The sequence below is a fragment of the Triplophysa rosa genome, unplaced genomic scaffold, assembly GCF_024868665.1.
Source record: "Triplophysa rosa unplaced genomic scaffold, Trosa_1v2 scaffold243_ERROPOS425983+, whole genome shotgun sequence".
NCBI classification, from domain to species: Eukaryota; Metazoa; Chordata; class Actinopteri; order Cypriniformes; family Nemacheilidae; genus Triplophysa; species Triplophysa rosa.
In genome coordinates, this window is record NW_026634261.1 from 80,146 (window position 1) to 105,716 (window position 25,571).

Genomic DNA, 25,571 nt, shown 5'->3' on the forward strand with positions numbered 1-25,571 from the left:
AGTGGTGCATTAATACATTAATAATCGACATTACAATATCAAGGTGAAAATTAAAATTAAATTGATTAATTCATAATAAGAAAACTACTAAAAAGGAACAAATGTGTGTGTTTTCCCTGTATTTCTAGAGGATCTTGAGAGATTATATGTCTCGGATCTAAAATTTGGGAACACCTGCATTAACATGAAACCAACAATGAGCAATACAGTTGTCAGCATTTATTAATCCTGTTTATTGTTAGTTAATACAAATACAATTGTTCATGTTAGTTCATGGTGCATGTTTTTAAAAATATTAGTAAATACTGAAAATAAAGATTAACAAATGCAGACATGTAATCTAATGCTTAACTAATCTTAACAAATGCAACGTTGTAAAGTGTCATGATTCGCAATGAGGACCCAGATGCAGACAGCGTAGAAGGGGTTAACAGAATTTATTACAAAAAACACAAATCAAACAACCACCATGGGGGAAGACAAAAAGAGAACAGGACTATAACCACATATAAAACAAACGAAAACTTCCCACAAGGGGGACAAAACCAGCGGACGAGGTAACCAAAAGAACCATATAAAACTGAGACAGGACTAACACTAGATAAACACAAGACAGAGCAAGAGCAATATATATATATATATATATATATATGAGACAATTTACTAGAGCCTGAGCCAAGGAACAATACAAGGTAATACAAAACGAATCAGCACAAGACAAGAGACACAAGGTCAATATATAGGGGAATACAAACGAGGGATGATAACACAGGGAGGGTGACGGGCAGGTGACAAGGGATCAAACACTAAGGAGAAGCTAACGAAGTAACGAGAGGGCGGGGCTAGAAGACGCGACACCGGAGAGAACGCATATTATTGTAATGCTCCCTTTTTGTGTTCTCTGTGTGTCCGTGGAGGCGTGAAGAGAGGCACACAACACAGATGATCATTTCAGTCACTTTACTTGTATAATTCTTCTCAACCATCCGCACCGGAACCTGCGAGCACACTGTCTAAACACAACAAACTGAACCCGTCCCCATACAGTGACGTAACAGCATGTGATTGGCTACGCTACTATGCATTTGTGCATAGAGAACTACACATTCAACACAATTTAACCTAATCCAACATTATAACATTATTGTCAACAGGACAATAATACGTTTCTCTCCACACATAACAAGGGATCCTGCCGTGAATCACGACAGTAAAGTGTTAAAATATATTAGTATTCTATTGCAATTCCATCAGTAAAGCATACAGATCTATGAGTTTGAAATGCACATTAACATTGTATTCATATAATGAGATCAAACGTCTTACTATGGCTTAAATAGTTTCATAATAATGAGATGGGTCCATAGTTTTGTAAAGTCTAGTTAACTGAGGTTGTGCAGGGCAAATAGGACACCCCTCTGTTATAAATCGTTTTAAATCTTTTAATTACTTTATATCTAACATAACATAATTTTCATGTCAAATTCTTAAATGTAAATCTAAGTGACTGCTTAATGCAGCTCACAGGCCATGAATCCATGAATGGTATATCTGCAAGGTATCATCTTAATTTAGCATTTACATCTTGCCAGATATCTCAACGTCAGAAATGAAATAACTTGCATCTAAACGCGGTTTGAAAATGCACGAGCAATTTGTCCCTTCACGCGTCCCGTAGTTCGGTTGTTTTAACTTTGTTTATTAGTTTTCATTGTTTTCATTTTTTATTTACATGGATGGATTTAACAGTGTTTGCAATAATGAGTTTGGAATAATATAGCGGTGTATTAAGAGAAAGTTTTTCGCGGGGATGTGAATCCTCTCTACTCTATTTCGGCTACCGTTCTGTTTCGCCTACCAAAGGGCGCCAGCCTGTGAGGGCAAATGGGCAGCGGCTCAAGCCACAGTGCCACCCCGTGAACGTGTTCCGGTATGGAATTCCAAACCTGACTTAATTAAAAATAAATAAATAAAATATATCCATGAAGAAATGTTAAAAAACAAAAATAAATGAGTATTTATACTTTTATTTCCTTATTTATGTGTAATTATACATTTTTTCACATTTATTTATTTTTTCATTTATTTATTCCTACATTTATTTATTTTCACATTTATTTATTTCTACATTTATTTATTTATGTATTTCTTTGTCTGTATGCTAATGAGTGGGGGCGTGTTTCACCTCAGACATTAGCAATCGATCTCAGAGCGGCGGTGCTGAAGCTTTGAGGCCACAGGGACACCTTGTGGTGTGACCAAACGAAACGAGGTTGACGAAGTTGCATAGAGAAGGCAATCTAGTCATTTAATATCACCCTAACTGTATGTAGATAAGGTTACCACACATAGCCTACATACTGTTTATTAGGGACATGGCCGTAAAACATTATCCAGTCGAGATTTCTAAAATATCTTGGCACACATGAACAGAAACTGCACAACAACAGGTCTGCTATGAGACACTTGGAAGAATACACTTGGACATGGAAGCGCGTGAAATTATCGATAGTAATCACATTTAATGTAAATGCGCTGGATGGAGCTGATAAGAGCTTGAGTTGTTTGTCTATGAGACTCGCACAAACCAGCTCAGAACGCCGAGAGAAACGCAAGCATTGTGATCAATGCGTTTAAAACGCGCGTGCAAATACTCAACTCAACTCAACTTTATTTATATAGCGCTTTTACAATTTTCATTGTTACAAAGCAGCTGTACATGAGACATATTGACTATAAGCAAAATAATTAAAGTTGTACCTGCAAAAACAAGAAAAGGTTGAAAACACAGAAGACAGACATACCCACATACAAAACACTCCACACACACAATATGCACACGTACTAACACACATAGACATAGAGACACACACACACACACGGATGCGCACGCACACACACACAACACACACACACACACGCACGTACACAGACAAGTACGCACACACACACACACACACACACACACACACGCACAGTGAGAGCACACATTTAGGATAAAGGAGAGAGAAGCACAGGTCAAATATAACAGACTATAAATTCCTATATGCAATATTAATTAAGTAAAACTTTAAAATTCTAAAGCAGCCCCCCCGGTCAGGCAGATAGTGCAAAAACAGTATGCAAACGGTGGCGAGGAACCCAAAACTCTAATCGAGAAAAAAAACCTCAGGAGAACCCAGGCCCAACCAGGGGATTCCAGTTCCCCTCTGGCAAAAGCTGCTGCCTCTGCACAAGCTCCAGAGAACTTGCACAACAAGGCTAAATAAAATAAATAAACTTAATAATAAAATAAATTGTAGTTTAAGATTATCATTAATAATCTAATAGCATTTGAAGTTTTGTGGTGAAGACATGTCAAGAGACCGCGTCCTTCTTTATCCAGCTCTATCATCTCAGCTCTTGTCAGGTCCCCACTTCCCATTCTCCACTCTACCATCAGGTCAGGCCATGAACTGCATCCTGCTCGCTGTGGTAACCTTGGAACAATGAGACAAGACTGGCTGAGAGTAGAGTACTGTTCTGTACTCTTTGATGCAACAAGTACATCAGTTGTGTTTTTGGTTCCGGTTGATCTAACTAATGCAGCCTAAACCCTCTGAAGATTTATATTATGGAAGAGTAGTGTATGCAAGATTAAAAAGATGCGTCTTTAGTCTAGATTTAAACTGACAGAGTGTGTCTGCCTCCCGGACAGTGCAGGGAAGACTATTCCAAAGTTTAGGCGCTAGATAGGAAAAGGATCTACCACCTGCACTTGATTTTGAAATTCTAGGTATTACCAACTGACAGGACGCCTGAGAGCGTAATGCACGTGAAGGACTGTAATACAAAAGGAGTTCATTCAAGTACTGAGGAGCTAAACCATGTAAGGCTTTATAGGTAATAAGCAAGATTTTAAAGTTAACGCGATGCTTTATAGGTAACCAGTGCAAGGTTGACAGAACCGGGCTAATATGTTCATACTTTTTTGTACGTGTAAGAACTCGAGCTGCCGCGTTTTGGACCAATTGGAGTTTTTGTAATAAGCCTGCAGGGCAACCACCTAACAGTGCATTACAGTAATCTAGTCTTGATGTCATGAATGCATGAATTAACTTCTCTGCATCTGAGATTGACAGCATATGACGTAGTTTAGATATATTCTTAAAATGGAAAAACGCAATTTTACAGGTGTTGGCGACGTGGCTCTCAAATGACAGATTACTATCGAATAGAACGCCAAGATTCTTTGCTGACGACGAGGGTTTTATGGAACATCCGTCAATAGTTAAACAGTATTCTTGGTTGTTACTTATAGCAGTTTTCGGTCCAATAAGTAACACTTCCGTTTTGTCCGAGTTCAGTAATAAAAAGTTGTTACTCATCCAGTTTTTTATATCGACTATGCATTCCATTATTCGATGGAACTGCTGTGTTTCATGAGGCTTCGAGGAAATATAAAGTTGAGTATCATCAGCATAACAGTGAAAGCTAACTCCGTGTCGCTTTATTATATCTCCTAGAGGTAGCATGTATAATGCGAAGAGCAGAGGCCCTAAGACTGAGCCCTGTGGTACACCGTACTGGACTTGCGATTTGCGTGACACCTCATTGTTTATTGCTACAAATTGAAAACGGTCGGATAAATGAGATTTAAACCATTTCGAAGCTATTCCCTTAATGCCGACATAATTTTCGAGTCTATGTCTAGCAGGTCTAGCAGCACCAATAACGAGATACAACCTCGGTCAGACGCCATACTGTAAAATACAGTTTACATTCGCGTTTCCTTAGTGGTATAACTTTGTTTTGAAAAGTGGTGGGGACAAAGACGACACAAACAATACTTTAATAAATTGTTTCTGTAATAACTCGTTGGGAATATTCATAGGCGTCACAAGCGTGAAAATTGTAGGTGACTCCTCCTCTAGAAACAGTATAAAAACTGTGCGCGTTTATCGACGGCTTCAGTTTAAGACTTTCTGTTTAAAATATCCTTTTTTTTATTGATCTTATGTAATATTCTAATTTTCTGAGACACTGAATTTTGGGTTTTCATTATATGTAAGCCATAATCATCAAAATTTCAAGAAATAAAGGCTTGAAATATATAATATATGAGTTTCATATAAAAGCTCAAAGCTTCAGCACCGCCGCTCTGAGATTGATTGCTAATGTCTGAGGTGAAACAAGTCCCCACTCATTAGCATACAGACCAAGAAATACATAAATAAATAAATGTAGAAATAAATAAATGTGAAAATAAATAAATGTAGGAATAAATACATATATACATAAATAAATGTGGAAATAAATAAAAGTGGAAATAAATAAATGTATAAATAATTAAATGAAAAAATAAATAAATGTGAAAAAATGTCTGATACACATAAACACATAAATAAGGAAATAAAAGTATAAATACTCATTTATTTTTGTTTTTTAACATTTCTTCATGGATTTATTTTTGGATTTATTTATTTTTAATTAAGTCAGGTTTGGAGTTCCATATTCCGGTTCCCGTCGGTCCGCGAGTTTCATAGGAGAAATAACTGATATAAAACCGGAGGGTGGCGGCCTGGCGGGAGATGGGTGTGAAAAACGGGAGTGTTGAAAGGTATGCTCTGGATTCTCTGCCTAAAGATCAATGTGTGGTGCCATGGGTGTAAAGAATCATTATTTCCTAAATGCTGTTCTTTCGCGTTCTTGTCTCTCAGTTTTTGGTTTTCTTTAAGCGCTTGTCAGCCATTAGAACAAGCGTCTTAGCAGACAGGTTTCAGCTGCGGTAAAAGTGATGGATAGAATCCGCAAATAACCAATCAGGAAACGCCAACATGACTGACGGAACGTTTAGCCAATTAAACGACATCATTCCTTACATAAGGCAGTGCTATTGAACCTTGGTAGTCCAATGAACAAAGTTTAAATTAAAAATAAAATTACTGGCATGTAACTAAACAAATCAAACGAGCGAGAGCAGGCAGGCCCCCTGAAGGGCGGGGCCCCTGGGCTGAAGACCAGTCAAGCCCAATGTAAGTCCGGCCTTGTGAATTACTCATCATCAACTCGTTTCACAACCGTAAGACCATTGTTCATCTTCAGAACAGAAATTAAGATAGGTTTGATGAAACACTATTTGACTTTTAAACACTTTATGAATTTGACTTGACTCACATGATTCCCTAAATTAATTATAATATTTAGAACAATGGTGTTCCATTTACTATTAAATAGGACTAATGTAAAATCATGCCAAGCTAGCTTATATGGTGTTTAGTGAGAATTTCACATTTTTTAAATATGATAAATTTTTTGGTATCAGGTTTTTGCAGTTACACCACATTGACATTTCTGCAATCCTTCCTCAAATACTCACTTTAAATGAATTAAAGCCAGAATTTTAGTCTTGGTCCTCAGAAAAGAGAATGCATGCAAGTAATTAGCAAATGTATTTTTAAATGTTAATCTTTTTAAATGTAATTAAACCACAGGGACACACAAAAATATATATCTCAGTTTCTTCAACTTTTTCCCTCCGATTTTTATATGTGAGTCACATTAAAGTAACAGTTCACACAAAAAAAATTCTGTCATCATTTACTCACCTTCAAGTTGTTCCAAATCTGTATAAATATCTTTGCTCTGGGCCTGTATTCACAAAACATCCTAAGGCCAAAGTAGCTCCTAACTTGCTGATTTAGTTAATGTAAATTTAGGAGAAACTCTTAGAAATAATGGGCGTGTCAGTCCTAATTTTGGGACTCCTACATTTTTGCACTAAGAGTATTTCACAAAGCGCTTTAGCACTAAAACTAGCTCCTAAATCTGTGAAACGTTAGGAGTAGTGAAGAGGACTCCTAAGTCACTAAGACCAACTCACAACAATCCTAAAATGGTTGTAACACCAGCAGACTACCTTGAAGTGAAGATTTTAGAAAGATTTCAGTGAGCTTAACCATAATAGAAATGTAACGATTGCCAGGTTTAATGGTTTACTGTGATAATAACGTCCAACGGTTAGTATTATCACGTCATATTTGAATGTCCGTTAATCCGTACCAGTGTTACGGCTTGAAAAACCTTTAATTTATGTCAGGAGAGTAAATCAGGAGTATTGACATTCGGAACAATATAACGCGAGACATACCTATTTATTCACGTCTGCTCCTGTGAGTTTGTGATGACAGTGCTTCATTAATTAGGACTTTAATCCAAAAATGTGCACATTTGTGGAAATTTAGATATACTGACACACGTTTACTTCATATTTCTTTATACAGACCCATCGTTTCTATTAATTTTTCATTAATTGATGTGATATGATGAGTTTGAAACTCTGTTCTCACAACACACACAGATGATTTGCTGAATTGTGTTGTGTTTATATGAAACTCTGATTTACTCACTTAAGGTTGTTTAATCTGAACTAGGAAACTTTTACCTCATGCCCCCAACGTGCCATGATTAATATTAATGTTATTCATTTGATGTAAATCAAACAAATGTACATTTACAGGTAAACTCAATATAAAATTTGGTTTACATCAGTACTTTTTTGACATCTACAGAACATGTTAATAAAGCCGTGAGTGTGATAACATTGATAACCGTGATAATGTTGTTCACTACATTAACCGTGATGAGAAATTTTTACACAGTTACATCTCTAAACCATAAAGACAACTAATATCTGCTAACTGTTTATGAGATGCAGACAGGGAACATGCTGACAATTAGCTGAACGGTCCGTGTATTTTTGGTCATTTGTTTTTCAGTTTGAAACTGAACAAACGGGAGTGAGAAAACGGCAGCATTTTTGGTCATTAAAAAAAAATGAAAAACGAGAATTCGGCTTGATTTTTAGTTTTCAGCTTCACGAATAAAAAACGAATAAACAGCTTGAAAACTCGTTTTTCACATGTGGCCAGTATGAAACGCCCCCTTCTGCTGATCGGCCAACCAAAGATCAGCAAGCAACGTCTTCGGTTGTCCCTCGGTTCAGTGAATGAACCGAATAAATAGACCTCTGCTGCAGTACAGTGCGGATTCTTAAAAGGATCCCTGGGTATAGAGTGATGTATGGCTTAATATATGAACAATGGCACTGACTTTATAATTGTGAAATAAAAAAACAGTGTAACTGTCACAGTATTCATAAACTTTGAAAAAATATTATTACTTGGTGTCAGGGATTGCGTGGTGGAAGAACCAATTGCAGGCAGACGGTGGTGAAGGGGTTAAACACGGATATTTATTAATAACAAATAAACACAAAACAAAGACCCACAATAGGGTAACAAAGACTGAACTAAATATAAAAAACAGAAACAAAAGTACTTCCCAAGAGGAGGAAAAAAATGCAGGACCAAAATAACAAGAACTAAGACGACCAAACGTCAAAACACAAGGCTGGACTTGAAGGAGCACACGAACGAGGTACACGGTACACATGCATGCACAACGCAAGAGCACAGGACAATGAAACAAGAGGGCATTAAATAGGGAAGACAAACGAAGGATAACGACACAGGGCAAGTGAGGGTAATCAGACACGGCCGGGAAACAATACAGGAAACGAGAGGGGCGGGGCCAATGACGAGACACTGGAGAGAATGCATATTATTGTCAAAAGGGCAATAATATGTTTCTCTCCACACATAACCAAAGGCTTTGTCATGGCTCTGCCACAGGACCAAGAAAAACATGACTAATAGAGGCAGAGCCATGACAGAAGCCCCCCCCCTTTAATGAACACCCCCAGGTGTTCTTGAGTTTTTTTAAGAGCCGAAAATATTTGATGTGTTTCTAATGACAAATGCTAGTAGTGTAAGGCTATTACAACGCATTAAGCCATACATTTCTCTATACACCGGGTTCCCTTTAAAGTACGTTTAGTTTCTCTCATTAAACAACTGTACACAAACCAACAGGACAGGTCCTAGACTGGACTTTCTTCTGTGCAACCATTTTATATAAATATGTATATCACAAATATTAATGTAGTTCACATCTTTCTAGCAGTCCAGGGTTAAATCTGCGTGGCAAAGCTGCGGGAGACACTGGACAGCACGCATCAGATGCATATACTTATTTTATTTCATTCAAAATTCACTGTGTTCCGTCATAATTTATATTGAAGCTCCGGATAGTTGCACTAAACAGCCTAAACAATTAGCATTTCTTTTTGTTTGACAATTTATATTTAGTTTAAGATGGCTAGAGATATCCTTTTTTCCATAAAGGAAAAAAACCTTCTTTCTAATTGCACATCACTGCTTGTTGTTCTGTATTTATCAAAAAATTTATAATAAAAAGCGTACGTCTAAATATAATAATAATAACCCAATGAGAGCTTATTAATTTGTTCATTTTTTTTTAATAAACGAAAATGGTGCCGTTTTTTCACTCCTGTTTGTTCAATTTCAAACTGAAAAACAAATGACCAAAAGATACACGGACCCTGAACATATCCTTTATATGAACATATAGTTTATATGCAAAAACACAACTCCTTTTTTTAAAATATAAAAAATATCATGTTTTTATTGTGTTATCATGTGCTTATTGTGTGCATGCTGGACCCTATACCAACAAATCTACTGAAAGAGATGCTCCCAGAAATTATAGATCCTCTTCTTAGCATTTTTAACTCATCTCTGACACTAGGATATGTCCGTGAAGCAAATAAGGTGGCCGTTATAAGGCCCCTTGTCAAAAAAACCCAACTCGACCCAAAAGAACTAGTGAACTACAGACCTATATCGAATCTACCTTTCATTTCTAAAGTACTTGAAAAAGTAGTTTCAACTCAATTATGTTCCTTCTTCCAAAGGAATGACATCAATGAAGAATTCCAGTCTGGATTTAGAGCACATCACAGTACGGAGACTGCTTTGATCAGAGTTACAAATGATCTGCTTTTGGCATCTGATCGTGACTGTATCTCCTTGTTGATGCTGCTAGACCTTAGTGCTGCATTCGACACCATTGACCACATGCATAGACTTGAAAGTTACGTCGACATTAATGGAATAGCTTTGAAATGGTTTAAATCTTACTACATGCACTACACCTACACCACCACCAGTTTATTTTAGACAGAACCTTCGCTCTCTCTCCCCTAGCAACCTCTCTGCTAAAGTGACATCCTCTCTTCCCTCCAACTTTGCATCTCTAGATGTTGACACTGCCACCGACACCTTATGCTCTTTACACTTATGCTCTAACACTTACTTCCTGTCTAGATAACCTTTGTCCTCTGTCCTCCAGACCAGCTCGTGCCACCCCCTCCTGCCCTTGGCTGTCTGACATCCTCCATGAACAACGGAGTACACTCAGGGCTGCTGAAAGGAAATGGCGCAAGACCAAGAATTCTGCTGACCTAAGGGACTACCAGTCACTACTCTCCTCTTTTTCTGCTAGTGTTACCACAGCTAAAACATCTTTCTATACCACCAAGGTGAGCAATGCACTTAACACTTGGCAGCTTTTCAAGACATTTAACTTTTCTTTGACCCCCTCCTCTCCCGCCCACTTCATCTTTGACTGCGGCTGTATTTTTCACTTAGAAAACATCATCCATCAGCAAACAATTCTCAGCACCTCAGACCTCGGTACACACTACGCTCACTTCAAACATTGAACTCTCCTCTTTCGCCCCATTGACTGACACTGACGTCACCAGACTTCTCTCCAGCCAGCCCACCACCTGTCCCCTTGACCCAATCCCCTCCCATCTCCTTCAGGCCATACCCAGCACACTCACACTTGGACTCACACACTTGCACTCACACACATCATCAACACTTCCCTGCTCTCCGGCACTTTTCCATCCACATTCAAACTGGTCCAGGTCACGCCCCTGCCTAAGAAACCCACATTGGACTCTGCTACCGACAGTTACAGACCTGTCTCTCTCCTCCCATTTATTGCAAAAACACTTGAAAGGGCAGTCTTCAACCAGGTGTTTTCGTACCTATCCTAGAATAAACTACTGGATGACAAGCAGTCTGGCTTCAAAACAAATCACTCCACTGAGACTGCACTGCTATCGGTCACAGAAGCACTGCGGCTAGCCAAGGGGGAATCTAAATCCTGATTCTGCTAGTCTTATGTGCAGCGTTCGACACTGTCAATAACCAAATACTGCTAGCAACCCTGTCATCTCTAGGAATCTCATGCACTCCTCTCCGCTGGTTCAAATCCTACCTCTCCGGCAGATCCTTCAGGGTGTCATGGAGGGGCTTGCTGTCCACTGCTCACCACATGACCACTGGGGTCCCTCAGGGATCGGTGCTTGGGCCGCTGATTTTTTCCATCTACATGACATCCTTCCATACAGCTTCTAGTATCACTGTTATGCTGACGACACCCAGATTTACATCTCGTTTCACCCAGACAATACCACGGTAGCAGCTCCCATTACAGCCTGCCTAGAAGACATCTCAGCTTGGATGAAAGAGCAGCACCTCCAGCTGAACCCTGCCAAGACAGAACTACTCGTGTTTCCGGCACACCCCACGGTGCAACACGATCTCACCATCCAACTTGGTAATACCACAATCACTCCTTCCAAAACAGTCAGGAACCTCTGAGTCATATTTGATGAACAGCTGTCCTTCAATGATCACATTGCAAAGACAACACGGTCATGCCGATATGTCTTTGTAACGAGGAAGGCGGGACGAGAGCTGTGAGGCAACGAGGAGATCTCTCATGGAGGAGATCGGGAGCATAATTTCCTATTATTTCTGTGTTATTGTTTGTTTATTTTATTAAAGTTTTTGTATTACATTGGTGCCGAAACCCAGGAGGAAGGAGGAACATGCTGTCGAAGAGCCGAGCGGCATCGCGGTGCTGAGGAGTTCGGGCAGTGCGGACGAGGGACATCTGCTAGCGGCTGCCCGAGGCGGTGGTGCTGGAGCGAGATGAATCAGCTGGGACGGAGAGCTCGCTGCCGTGCTCCTGGGCCGAGGTGGTGTGGCAGCCGTAGAAGAGGGAGCGAAGGAGTTATCGCCGTTTGCTGTGGGCCGGAGCCTTCTGCCGTCTGCCGTGAAAAAGGGGAGGAGCAGGGAACGGGAAACTCGCTGCCGGCTGCCCTCAGCCAGAAAAGCCATCGCCAACCGCCAGGAGGCGGAGGAGGATCGGGCCTCACTGAACGTCCAGCACCACCGCATAGCACCGCAAGGAAGAGCCTCTTGGCTGGTCTCCTGGTGCTTCCGTCTCTGTTCTCTCGTCTCGTTGGTGCATAACCCCAGGGGCTGCGGACGCCGAGACGGGCTCCCCGGGGGGGGAGTAAGCACAGTCTCGGTGGTACCCCCGGCCTGTGAGGGGCGATGGGGGTATGTAACGAGGAATGCGGGACGAGAGCCGTGAGGCAACAATGCGGGGCCGGTGGTGTGAGTGATAGTGGAAATCAGTTGTGCGCACACCGGTCCCGCATCTCTCACAGAGGAGATCGGGAGCATAAGAGGACGAGCGACAGGACTACGGATGAGAGAGGACCGGGCCCGGACATGTGCTAAATTTTATTTATGTTTGTGTGGCCGGCAGTCTACAGTGAGGTGGCTGTCGGCCCTTTTACTTCTGTGTTATTGTTTGTTTATTTTGATGAAAGTTTTTGAATGTTCACCGGTTCCCGCCTCCTTCCTTCCCTACTTTGAACTGTATTACAGCCTTATTCAACATTAGAAAGGTTAGACCCTATCTCAGTGAGCATGCTGCACAACTCCTTGTCCAGGCCCTGATAATCTCAAGGTTGGACTACTGCAATCTCCTTGCTGGTCTTCCTGCAAAGGCTATCAAACCACTCCAGCTGGTTCAGAATGCAACAGCACGCCTCGTCTTCCAACAGCCCAAAAGGGCTCATGTGACTCCCCTTTTCATCTCTCTCCACTGGCTACCGGTTGAAGCCTTTATCAGATTCAAGTCACTAATGCTTGCCTACAGGACTACCACTGGATCTGCACCGGTATACTTTTACACCCTCCTAAACTCCTACTCCCCATCAAGAACCCTGCGTTCAGCAAACCAGCGGTGTCTTGTATTGCCTTCTCAAAATGGCAGTAAATCGCTTTCCCGCTCATTCTCCTTCACAACTCCTTCCTGGTGGAACATTCTTCCTAAATCAGTCTGGTCAACCACATCTCTCACAACATTGCATAGTCAAAAAACTAATTAAAACCCACTCTTCTGTGAATACTTGACAGATAGTTAAAAAAAAAAAAACTAACCCTGTCTCTTTCTCTCAACAAGTATTGGTCTGGCTTTTATTGAAACTAGTAACTTTGTATTAGCACCTATTGTATTATTGCTCCTGTATGACATATCGCTTATTGCTCCCTGAACTTTGGATAAAAGCGTCTGCTAAATGACTAAATTTTAGGGATGTAACGGTATTGTAAATATCGAAGTATCGAGATAGCACTTTTTTTCGATATCATCGTGGTCGCATAACGATAGATCTTCCAGGCAAAGTGTAGTTTTTTCAGCCAAATGGAGCGAGTTGAGGGAAGCAGGGAACTACAATTCCCATCAACCCATGTGGCACAGCGCTCTGCTGCTGCTGCAGATCAAGTTGAGCGAAAATGGCGGATGCCGCTAGTGGCAAAGAAAAGGAAACGGATTTACAAATTGTGGAACCTAAAGCGAATTTTAAATCGGATGTGTGGAAGCATTTCGGTTTCCCCGTGACAAGAAACGAGAAAGGAGAAAAAGTGACGGACAGACAAAAAAGTCCCAGCTTTTACCAGAAAATGTTGATATGCTCATTTGCCTAAAAAAATCTGTCTCATAAGTGAGTGAATGAGTGAGTGAGATCTGAGGTGAGTGTGTGAGTGAAGCAGTGAAAGAGGTGAGTGTGTGAGTGAATCGGTGAGTGAGTTGACATACTCATTGTTATGAGATTAGTGGAAGCTATGGAAAATACATATTGATATGGGAGCCGTAAGAGATCTGCTGACTGGTAGGCGTGGCCAGATGTGAAGTAATGAGTCACAGGTGAAATACCAGTGGTGTGGACATAGAACGAGACAGCAATACAATGGCGGGGTGCAGCCTGGCATGCGGCAGGGTGTGAGCCTGTCGAGTCTACGGCTGTTGGATATTCAAACCTATCGCCCTCCCCTGGACTTACTTCCCCCAATCAAGAGAGTTTCTTTTGTTTATTTCGTTTTGTTATGTTTTGGTTTTCAATTGGACTTTAAGTTGCGCAAGGGATCGTCGCGGCGAGTTACCCTCTGATTCGCACATGGATTCGTGGGAAAGACGCGAGGGCTAGCCGCTATGAGGCAGCAAGGATTGGGCTCGCCCAGAAGGCCGAGAAAGATCATCGCCACTAGGTAAGTGAGTTTCTCTGGTTGGTCTCCCTTAGCATCCATACATCATTACACACATAACTGATATAGTCACATGGTCAAGTTCGAACACACACTGCAGGGAAAGTTGCATGCAGGGAATACCTCGTTAGGTTGTAAACTGTAACCCCTAGACTATGTATTTTGCGTATTGACGGTTTAGCCTAGCATTTCTGGTAACCTAGGTGGAGGTTAGGACTGAGGGTATCGCGTTTCGCCGAGGATGGAGCACGGTAGGTTCTCCGGCATGTAACAATCATTCAGCTCTAGGTCCAGATGCAATAAGTATGCTGCTATTTTCATTGTTTTTGTTTTCAAGAAAGCACAAAGCAACAGCTTGTGATTGGAGGCAAAAGAAAACAGGATGGGCCTTAAAATAGGACAACTGAATTGAGTGAGTGACTCATAATCCTCAAAACCTGACTGGTTGTGAGTTGTTAAAAGTGGACGAACTAAACTCAAACTTGATTTTTATGTTATTACATGGTTTAATATTTTTTTCCTTGTTGTGAAAATTGAAAACACTACACTGGAAGTTCCTGTTTCAAACTGACTTTACTGTTCTTTGCACTTTAAAATGACCTAATCTATGAGGTAAGGAGATGGGACCCATCTTACACCTCTACAGTTATGATTAGAGGATAAATAAATCATTGTAATGTCCAGTCATTGTTTAATAAACACTTATGGCACATTTTTCCAAGTCTTCATTTGTTTTGTTTTTTTCCTGCCCAAAAATCCAACAAATATCGTATCGTGATCTTCATATCGAAGTATTATTGTATCGTGAAATGTTGATACCGTTACATCCCTACTAAATGTAGCAATAAACAATGAGGTGTCACACAAATCCAAGTCCAGTACGGCTCAGTTTTAGGGCCTCTGCTCTTCGCACTCATGCTACCTCTAGGAGATATAATTAAGAGACACAGAGTTCGCTTTCACTGCTATGCTGATGATACTCAACTTTATATTTCCTCGAAGCCTCAAGAAACACAACAGTTCAATAGAATAATGGAATGCATAGTCGATATAAAAAACTGTATGAGTAACAACTTTTTATTATTTAACTCGGACAAAACAGAAGTGTTACTTATTGGACCGAAAAACACCTGTAACGAGGAAGGCGGGACAAGAGCCGTGAGGCGGGGCCGGTGGCGTGAGATTGGGAGCATAAGAGGACAAGCGACAGGACTATGAACGAGAGAGAACCGGGCCCGGACATGTGTTAAGTTTGTATTTATGTTCTTGTCCTTTTATTTCCATGTTTAAGTTCTTATTACACCGCCATATGTAACAACCAAGAATACTGCTTAACTGTTGACGGATGTTCCATAAAATCCTCATCATCAGCAAAGAATCTGGGCATTTTATTTGATAGTAATCTGTCATTTGAAAGCCATGTCGCCAACACTCATAAAACCGTGTTTTTTTCATTTTAAGAATATATCTAAACTACGTCATATGCTGTCACTATCAGATGCAGAGAAGCTAATTCATGCATTCATGACGTCAAGACTAGATTTTTAGATTTTTAGACACACTATTAGGTGGTTGTCCTGTGGGCAAAAACTCCAGCTAGTTCAAAACGCAGCAGCTCGAGTTCTTACACGAACTAAAAGTATGAGCATATTAGCCCAGTTCTATCAACATTGCACTGCTTAACTATTAAGCAACGCATTAACTTAAAAATCTTACTGATTACCTATAAAGCCCTATACGGTTAAGCTCCTCAGTACCTGAGTGAGCTTCTCTTGTATTACAGTCCTTCATGACTACGTTCTCAGGGCTCTGGTCAATTTAAAAATCAAGTGCAGGTGGTAAATCCTTTTCCTATCTAGCGGTTAAACTTTGGAACAGTCTTCCTTGTACTGTCCGTGAGGCAGACACACTGTCAGTTTAAATCTAGATTAAAGACGCATCTTTTCAACCTTGCATAATACAATGCCTCCATAATACAAATCCTCTGAGGGTTTAGGCTGCTAGTTAGATCAACCGGAACCAGAAACACTTCCCATAACAACTGATGCACTTTCTGCATCAAAGAGTGTAGAACAGTACTCTACTCTCAGCTGTCTTTTCTCATTGTTCCAAGGCTATCACAGCGAGCAGGATGCAGTCCATGCCAAGACTTGGTGGTAGAGCTGAGAGAGGGAAGCGGCGACCTGACAAGAGCTGAGATGGTAGAGCTGAAAGAGGGAAGCGGCGTCCCGACAAGTCCTCACTACAAAAATTTAAACTGCTATTAGATTATTAATGATAATATTAAACCTATGATCTACCTTTTTACTATATTTATTTTCTTTTTATTTAATCTAGTTGTGCTAGTCTAGCACTGTCAAGCTTGTAGAGATGCTGCAGTTTTTGCCAGAGGGAACTGGTTCCCCTGGTTTGGCATGGGTTCGCCCAAGGTTTTTTTCTCTCTATTGGAGTTTTGAGTTCCTTGCCACCGTTTGCATACTGTTTTGCACTGTTTGACCGGGGGGGCTGCTGACATCAGCTTTAGAATTTAAAATTTTCGTATTTATTAATATAACTTTAAAATGTAACATTCTGCTTAATTTATGTATTATTACATATAGGAATTCATGCACCGATACCGGCCCGATACCAAGCTCATGTATTCGTACTCGTACTCGTAATGACACACCGATACCAAAGACCGATACCTCACGTGACATACATAGAGCTCTATGATTTCCGCAATGTGGAAAACGCGGACGGAATCGAGGAATCCAGGCATTTCCTAACAAGAAATTAGCGCTGAACAGCTAATACAGAAATATTCAGATAGGCCTACTGCTTGTTTTATGTTACCGTGTGTGAAAGAGTGGTGCGGTTGCGTGTACTGAACGCATTGTGCTTGTGGAGCTTTCATCACCAGCGTTTCACTGCACGAGGACACAAACACATAAACAAACACCATTTGCGGCGATCCATCAAAATAAAAGTCTGGTTAACTTAAACAAACGCTCTTTGCGGCGTCCCGTCAAAATAAAAGTCTGGTTGACTTGAACAAGTTATAATAAACTCACATTTTACCACACCACCCCCCCCTTAAATTTTTTATAATTTGACCACAGAGTATATTGTTTACTTTAGTAAACTGAAGTAAATGTGCTAGTAAAATTGTGCTACTTATCATAAAATATAGAACTTGATTTAAAAATAGTACTTAAATTTAAGTAGACCTAAAAACAAAAGAAAAAAAGAAAATGTACCAGTAAGATACTGGTTTATTAACATTATTGTACATTATACATGCATCGGTTATAGGTATCGGCGAGTACCAGAAAAAATATCGGTACTCGTACTCGGTCTTTAAAAACTGGTATCGGTGCATCCCTAGTCTGTATAATATTTGACCTGTGTTTCTCTCTCATTTAAAGGAAAAGTTAATCTCAAAATCAAAATTGTGTTATTTTTTACTCACCCATATGATGTTCAACATTTCATGTGGTTGACATATTTTCGCACATAATGTCGTCACTTCAAAAATATTCTATTGAAAAAGTGTCTGTGCATGTGTATTTTGTGCTCTGTGCGTGTGGTGTTGTGTTGTGTTTTATGCATGTGGGTGTGTATGAACCTGTGTGCGTGTCTGTTTTCTGTGTGTGTTCACTTTTTTGTTTTTACTTGTATAACTTTAATGTCAATATGTTTCATGTACAGCTGCTTTGTAACTGTCACGGATGATGGTGAACGAGAACCCAAGCGCAGGCAGGCAGTAAGGGGTTAACAAAACAAGACTTTATTGTACACACAAAGGGACAGAAATAAAACACCCACGAGGAGGTAAATGATAAGGTAACAAAACCATACTTTAATAACCAAACAAAAACCCACGATGGGGTGCAAAACAAAACCGGAACTACATAAACGGGAACAAAACTAGAACTCAAAACAAAACACTTCCCATGAGAGGGCAAAAACTAAACAAATACCAAAACAAGGCAAGGAATAAATCACACGACAGGGGAAGCTAGGTGAACACGAAACACTCACAAATCCAACAGGACCGCAGGATACCACAGAGACAGGACGTAGGCACACGAGTACAGGGTGCACGTACAAACACACATGCAAACGTAATCCACGAACACAAGACAAAGAAACAAGAGGGTATTTAAAGGCAAGACAAACGAGGGATAACGACACAGGGCAGGTGTGGGTAATTAAACATTCAGGGGAAGATAACAAGGAAACGAGAGGAGTGGGGCCAATGACAAGACACTGGAGAGAACGTATATTATTGTCAAAAGGACAATAATATGTTTCTCTCCACACATAACCAAAAGCTTTGCCATGGCTCTGCTACAGGACCAAGAAAAACATGACTAAGGACGCAGAGCCATGACAGAAGCCCCCCCTTTAATGAGCACCTCCAGGTGCTCACCAAGGGGTAGACGGACGAGACAGGGCAGACTGAGACAGTGACATGACAAGACAAAACATGGAAAACAAAATCAGTGGCAGACAAGACAAAACAACAACAGGACTAGGGTGAGCCAACAAAAACAACAAACATGGGAGGGGGGGTGGTGCCAAACAAGGACCCATAGGGGGCAGTCCAAAAGGGAGGTGGGGAGAAGTCCCCGTCCCCGGCTGCGCTCGAGGGCGCGGAGTCCTGGGGGACTTAGGGGGAGTCCTGGGGGGGACAGTCTTTGGCCCTGGCAGTTTCCCAGGGGCCGGCTGGACAGGGCTTGACGCCGGCTGGAAGGCCGGCTGGACAGGGCTTGACGCCGGCTGGAAGGCCGGCTGGACAGGGCTTGACGCCGGCTGGAAGGCCGGCTGGACAGGGCTTGACGCCGGCTGGAAGGCCGGCTGGACAGGGCTTGACGCCGGCTGGAAGGCCGGCTGGACAGGGCTTGACGCCGGCTGAAGGCCGGCTGGACAGGGCTTGACGCCGGCTGGAAGGCCGGCTGGACAGGCTGGACGCCGGCTGGATCACCGGCTGGACGCCGGTGGATCACCGGACTGGACGCCGGCTGGATCACCGGACTGGACGCCGGGGACACCGGCTGGACGCCGGCTGGATCACCGGACTGGACGCCGGCTGGATCACCGGACTGGACGCCGGCTGGCACCGGACTGGACGCCGGCTGGATCACCGGACTGGACGCCGGCTGGATCACCGGACTGGACGCCGGCTGGACACCGGACTGGACCAGGCTGGACACAGGACTGGACACAAGCTGGACACAAGACTGACACAAGACTGGACACCGGACTGGACGCCGGCTGCACCGGACTGGACGCCGGCTGACCGGACTGGACGCCGGCTGCACCGGACTGGACGCCGGCTGACCGGACTGGACGCCGGCTGCACCGGACTGGACGCCGGCTGCACCGGACTGGACGCCGGCTGCACCGGACTGGACGCCGGCTGCACCGGCCGGGAGGAGCCACGCTGCCCGCCGTTGCCTCTTCTTCTTACGCCTAGCCACCCGGCTGGTGGTCGGGTGATGGAAGGAGGTAAAAGGCACGGCTGGCTCCGGCTGGGACTCCTCGGAGGTGTTCCCCAGGACTCCCTCCTTCCTCGCCTACCTCGTAGGCTGACTGGTGGGGAGGCTGCAGGGGTTGAGGAGAGCGGTGTGGGATGCCCACGACTCCGAGCTGCAGGGTCTGGCCCTCCGGGATCGTCGCCAGCCCCGTAGAAGACCCCGCCACGGACAGTCCCCTGGACTCCTCGCGATCCATCGCGATCTGGAGCTGGTCTACGAAGCCCAGGGGCCTCAACCTGCGCATCTCCGCAGGCTCAAAGGGTTCGTCGAGGCAGCTGTTGAAGATAACCTTCAACTCCGCCTCGTCGAACCCTGAGTGGCGCGCAGTGGAGAGGAAGTCCATGGCGAAGGTCTTCACGGGGATGCCTTTCTGGCGAAAGCCGAACAAGGTGTGAGCCTGGCGGCTCCTAAACGCCTCGTCCGTCTCCTCCATGCTGCCCGCTGGGTTCGGTGTTGGTTCGTGGATTCTGTCACGGCTGATGGTGAACGAGAACCCAAGCGCAGGCAGGCAGTAAGGGGTTAACAAAACAAGACTTTATTGTACACACAAAGGGACAGAAATAAAACACCCACGAGGAGGTAAATGATAAGGTAAAAAAACAATACTTTAATAACCAAACAAAAACCCACGATGGGGTGCAAAACAAAACCGGAACTACATAAACGGGAACAAAACTAGAACTCAAAACAAAACACTTCCCATGAGAGGGCAAAAACAAAACAAATACCAAAACAAGGCAAGGAATAAATCACACGACAGGGGAAGCTAGGTGAACACGAAACACTCACAAATCCAACAGGACCGCAGGATACCACAGAGACAGGATGTAGGCACACGAGTACAGGGTGCACGTACAAACACACATGCAAACGTAATCCACGAACACAAGACAAAGAAACAAGAGGGTATTTAAAGGCAAGACAAACGAGGGATAACGACACAGGGCAGGTGTGGGTAATTAAACATTCAGGGGAAGATAACAAGGAAACGAGAGGAGTGGGGCCAATGACAAGACACTGGAGAGAACGTATATTATTGTCAAAAGGACAATAATATGTTTCTCTCCACACATAACCAAAAGCTTTGCCATGGCTCTGCTACAGGACCAAGAAAAACATGACTAAGGACGCAGAGCCATGACATGTAACAATGAACATTTTAAAAAGCGCTATATAAATAAAGTTGACTTGACTTTTATTGACGAATTTGTTAGCTGTATTTTTTAAAGGAGATGTTTAAAAAATGTTGTCCAATAAGGGACTAAGAAAAGTTGTTACGAAACGGATTTTCATGTTCGAAAAAACTTTCTGAAACCTATACGAATGCTGGGGGAGTGTATTGAGAACAGAAATACTATCTGATATGTCCAACTTGTTTTTTGACAAGTTGACCATGTCAAGCATGAGAAGCCAGCACGTCTAACATTGTAAAGAAGTCAGAATGCATGAAACACCGTTGCACAACCCCTTTAAGATTTCTTTCTGCTCCTTAGTAAAAGTGTCTCTCAACAGCGTTGTGAATAGGTTTTAAGAGGAAACTTAACTAAAAACATTTACTGCTGTTTAGGAGAGCGCTTAGTGGTAAGATAAAATGTTTTGTGAATACGGGCCCTGTTCTGTTGTTTCTACATACACTTACCTACAACAAATGCTGGTTGCCCCTTTTTCTTCTTTTTAGTCTTTACTTTTGTGTTCTGGGATTCTGTAGTTTCTGCTATTTCTTTAGTTTTCTTTTTCTTCTGCAGATTGAACGTATACTATGACAAATGTACAAACTGCAAGCATGAGATAAAAGCAGAAGGACTAATATGCAACTCACTTGCTTTGAGGTTGCAGTGTTGTCCTCAAAGACCCTGTACTTGGTCTCATCATCTTTTTGAATTTCGACAGTCTTCCTCTTTGATTTACTGGTTTGCTTTATTTTTTTCACACTTGAGCTATGTTCTGCATCTTCTGCCCCACCTGCACTCTCAGAATAACCCTTGCTGTCAAAACTAACAACAGAGGATATCAAATATTAATTGAAATCAAATGGCAGGGAGTGTCGAAAATTGTGGTTAAGATCCAGCCCAGACAGAGAGAGAGGAGTGAGAAAGGGAGTGAGAGATTTGCTGATAAGAGCTCAGATGTGAAGTGATAACCTAATCTCCTCTTAGTTTTCTCACTGCTCACAGGGGGCTTTGCCTTAAATTTGAGCTGTTATCAAAGAGCACTGGAGAGCAGGGCAGATGGAATGACGGGATGGGGCAAGAGTGGAATGCAAACAGTGATTAGACAGGATATTAAAGAGTCCTAAAAACCTTGGAGCCAGGCTGGTTGACCTGAATCTGACCTCTGACCTGAACTCGCAACCTGGTTTGTATACACCCAAAACACAACAGGAAAGCAAACGGACCGATGATTGAAGACTTAAGAGCCAATGAAGTGACAGAAAATGAAGGGGGGGTTCAAAGTAATTCTAGGAAATTAGAAGGACAATTTAGAATTGTTTGGCTAGAAATTAAAGTGAGTTATATTTATTACAAAAATCCTCTTTTGATGAATGTTTACAGGAACTATACTATTATAAACTATGAGTACTATGCTAACTGTAGCAGTATTTTGTTACCGTTTTACTCTGACCGGGTCACAATTTAGCAAAATAATATAATTACTTCAAGCAAAACACAATGCCTTATTCACCAATTATTTGGAAAGAAGGTTACATGCGCAATTGGCAATTCATATCCAAATACACAACCATGTCAGTCATACTTACCAATCCTGCATATGAGGACAGATTTTATAAACACAAACACAAGAGACTGAGACTCACGCTGCCTCCACTGGTAATCCTGTTTCTACCCATCCGTGAGGAGACAGAGATTGCTCTGGTGTATCTGTTGTGGGAGTGAATTGTGTTGATTTTGGGTTGATAACAGATGCTGCACCTTTGGACTTCCTTGATCCCAGTGTCACCCTTGTTTCCGGCCGTAAAGTTGTTGTCTTTCCTTTTCTATTTCTTTTCACTGCAGTGGTCCCCTCCCCTACGGAGAGAATCGCCCTGCTTAAATATACAAGGTTGTAGTGAAGTGTCGATAAAAAAGGGAGATGGAGGTGAAGAGGATTGGTAGATTTTTGGGAGTCTACTCAGAACAGTTTTTGAAGGTTTGCGAACCCAAATAAATTTGAACTCACTTTTTTTTGGATACATTCTGGTTACTTCACCACCATATTTTGTGTTTTGTGCTGGTGTCCACACCTGAATTTTTAACTAGCCATGGTCAACCATCTTTACCTCTTTGCAGTTGAACAGCATGAGATGTATTACATTAAATTGTACATCGTTTTGTCTTCTTCATTCTTTGGAAATGAAACACGTTGGGGCAGAATTTTATACTAGATAAGAAACTTTACTCAGTCTTTGGTTACCTCGTCTGCCAGGCTGGTGAGTTGTAGAGAGCCTGTGTTCCTCTAAGTCCTCCTGAGGTAAACAGACCTTAGAGATAGGGCAGATGAATAAATAACTCATGATAGGATATTAACCACCGAATGGCAAAATCAGAAGACTTACCTCTTCATTATGATTTATTTAATTATCCGAGTCTAAATAAACCCCTTTCTTTCGAGTTACATCATTTGTAAGTCGCTTTGGATAAAAGGGTCTGCTAAATGACTAAATGTAAGTGTAAATGTAAATGTAGTTTTCTTGACATGGGAATTGTTCTTCAACACGTACAGAAAATAGCACTTTACATATTTGATCATGATTAACAAAAATATCCATAATGGAACTCATATGACAGTTATCTTGTGGTTGTAAGATGGTTAAGACAATTTGGATTATTATTTACTTTTTGGTTCCAGATATAATTTATTTGATGTGTAATACTGAATTATATTATCTTCTGAGCCTAAATAATCCTCATTCGTCTTTGCGTTAGTGTGTTTTGCATGGGAATTGACCTTGATTACCTATACAAAACAGGACCAAATTATGTTACTGTAATTTACAAAATATAACTTATCCTGTAGGTCTTAAGGGTCATCTGACACATTGTCTAAAGACGTTGTAAGATTTAGAGATCATACAAAGACTTCCTGATCACAGATGTTGAAATGAACTAATCTCATAATAGCTTGACAATACAGCTGAAGGAAGTAGAAACTTACCTGTGCTTCCTGAATTATTTCAGTGTCAGAGCCTAAATGCTTTTTCTTCCTCTTGGCATTAGTCTGCTTGACTCGAGAACTAACATTAAATACCTACAGAAACAGTATGCTCACATGTGTCAACGTATTACATAGTTCCAACACGGTATAGGTTTCATAAAGGTTATTAAGAGTTTCTGGCACCTCAGTTAATGTCATAATAGTGTGATAAATGGTATACTAGTAAAGGGAAGAGACTCGCCTGTGCCTCCTGAAGTATTTTACTGTCAGAATGTGCATACACCAAAATCACCTACAAAAACAACCACATTCTGTCATAACAATAACATTGTTCTTTAGTCTCATCCATCACACAATTGATATAATAAGCAAGATCATAAACATTATTCAATATTATTATTTAATTTATAATATATGACATTATTTGTAGATATTTTCATGTGTTAAACAGATCACATGTTTTATATGTATTTAAAATATAATGTTATTGTGTTGGCTTTATAGGACAGCTTTATAATTAGTTTCAGAATAGGGCTGCACAAATTATTGAAATATTGCATATCACAATGGTTTGCAATAACTAAATAATTAAATTCCAAAAGTTAAGTTAATATAGTAGAGCGACTGTGCATGATGTGTGGTAGATAGGGTTGCAAAATTCCGGGAATTTTCAAGGCTGGAAACTTTCCATGGGATTTAACGGGAAAATATGGGAATTAACGAGGAATTTACAAAATTGCAGGTTACACTATAACAGGGGAATTTAAATGTAGTTGAATAAAAATCTTGCAGATTAACCTTGGTTAAAACAACCAGATTTAATGCATTTTCAGTTGAATTTCTAGTCTACCCTGCACAATTATCAATCACATCCCCACAGCACACTGCTTAAGCCAATTGCACATAGAATCCGAAATTTGCATCAGAAAGAATAAGTACGACCTCATGGTGTGTCAACCACATTTACAAACTGCCTCAGATATTTTCGTCCGTCATAAAAAAATTCAGACTGGGTTCAATTTTCTGCGTTTTTCGCATCCGTAGCAAGGATTTTGAAAGGTGTTTTGACAATTCAGAGACACCGTACAACAAATGAGCGCCAAATACGAAAAAAACGCATACGAACATTTCGGATTGTATGTTCAAAAACCTCTTGGTTACGGATGTAACCTCGGTTCCCTGATGGAGGGAACGAGACGTTGTGTCGAACCGACAGAATGGGGTTTGTCTTGAGAACCTATCATCTTCTGAGTATTTAGAAAAGGCCAATGAAAATTGGCGAATGAAATTTGCATGCCAGACTCCTCCCCGGATGTCCGGGTATAAGAGGGAAGCCGGCGTGCTCATTCATTCACCTTTGGTCTGAGGAGCCTTAAGCATCCTCCCCCGATTGCTGGGGTGGGTGTCCAGTGTTGTGGCATGAGGGACACAACGTCTCGTTCCCTCCATCAGGGAACCGAGGTTACATCCGTAACCAAGACGTTCCCTTTCTGTCGGTCTCTCGACGTTGTGTCGAACCGACAGAATGGGGTTCCTATGTAAGACGCCACAGCACTGAGCCGCGTCACAATCTCTAGCG

The 25,571-nt window shown here is 41.6% G+C and overlaps 2 protein-coding genes across 5 annotated transcripts in view; one reads left to right on the plus strand and one right to left on the minus strand.

The window, feature by feature from the left end:
- LOC130550140 (calcium-responsive transcription factor-like) overlaps window positions 1–10,468 on the plus strand; it is a 62,541-nt gene extending 52,073 nt beyond the window's left edge. Inside the window, 1 exon segment of the mRNA XM_057327522.1 lies at window positions 10,252–10,468. Within this exon segment, the coding sequence (XP_057183505.1) occupies window positions 10,252–10,367 (116 nt within the window). The 3' untranslated portion in view covers window positions 10,368–10,468.
- Window positions 1–22,866, minus strand: part of LOC130550138 (uncharacterized protein KIAA2012 homolog) — a 56,830-nt gene extending 33,964 nt beyond the window's left edge. Inside the window, exons 1-3 of one of the 4 annotated variants that reach the window (XM_057327518.1) lie at window positions 22,771–22,866; window positions 21,660–21,834; window positions 21,480–21,576 (exon numbers count right to left, since the gene is read on the minus strand). Coding sequence is in view for 1 of the 4 variants with exons in the window: in XM_057327521.1 (XP_057183504.1) it covers window positions 22,656–22,688 (33 nt within the window). In the remaining 3 variants the exon portion in view is untranslated. Of the gene's footprint in view, window positions 1–21,479; window positions 21,577–21,659; window positions 21,835–22,655 lie in introns of all 4 variants that reach the window. The other 3 variants (XM_057327519.1, XM_057327521.1, XM_057327520.1) reach the window with 3 other exon arrangements.
- Window positions 22,867–25,571: the final 2,705 nt, after the last annotated feature.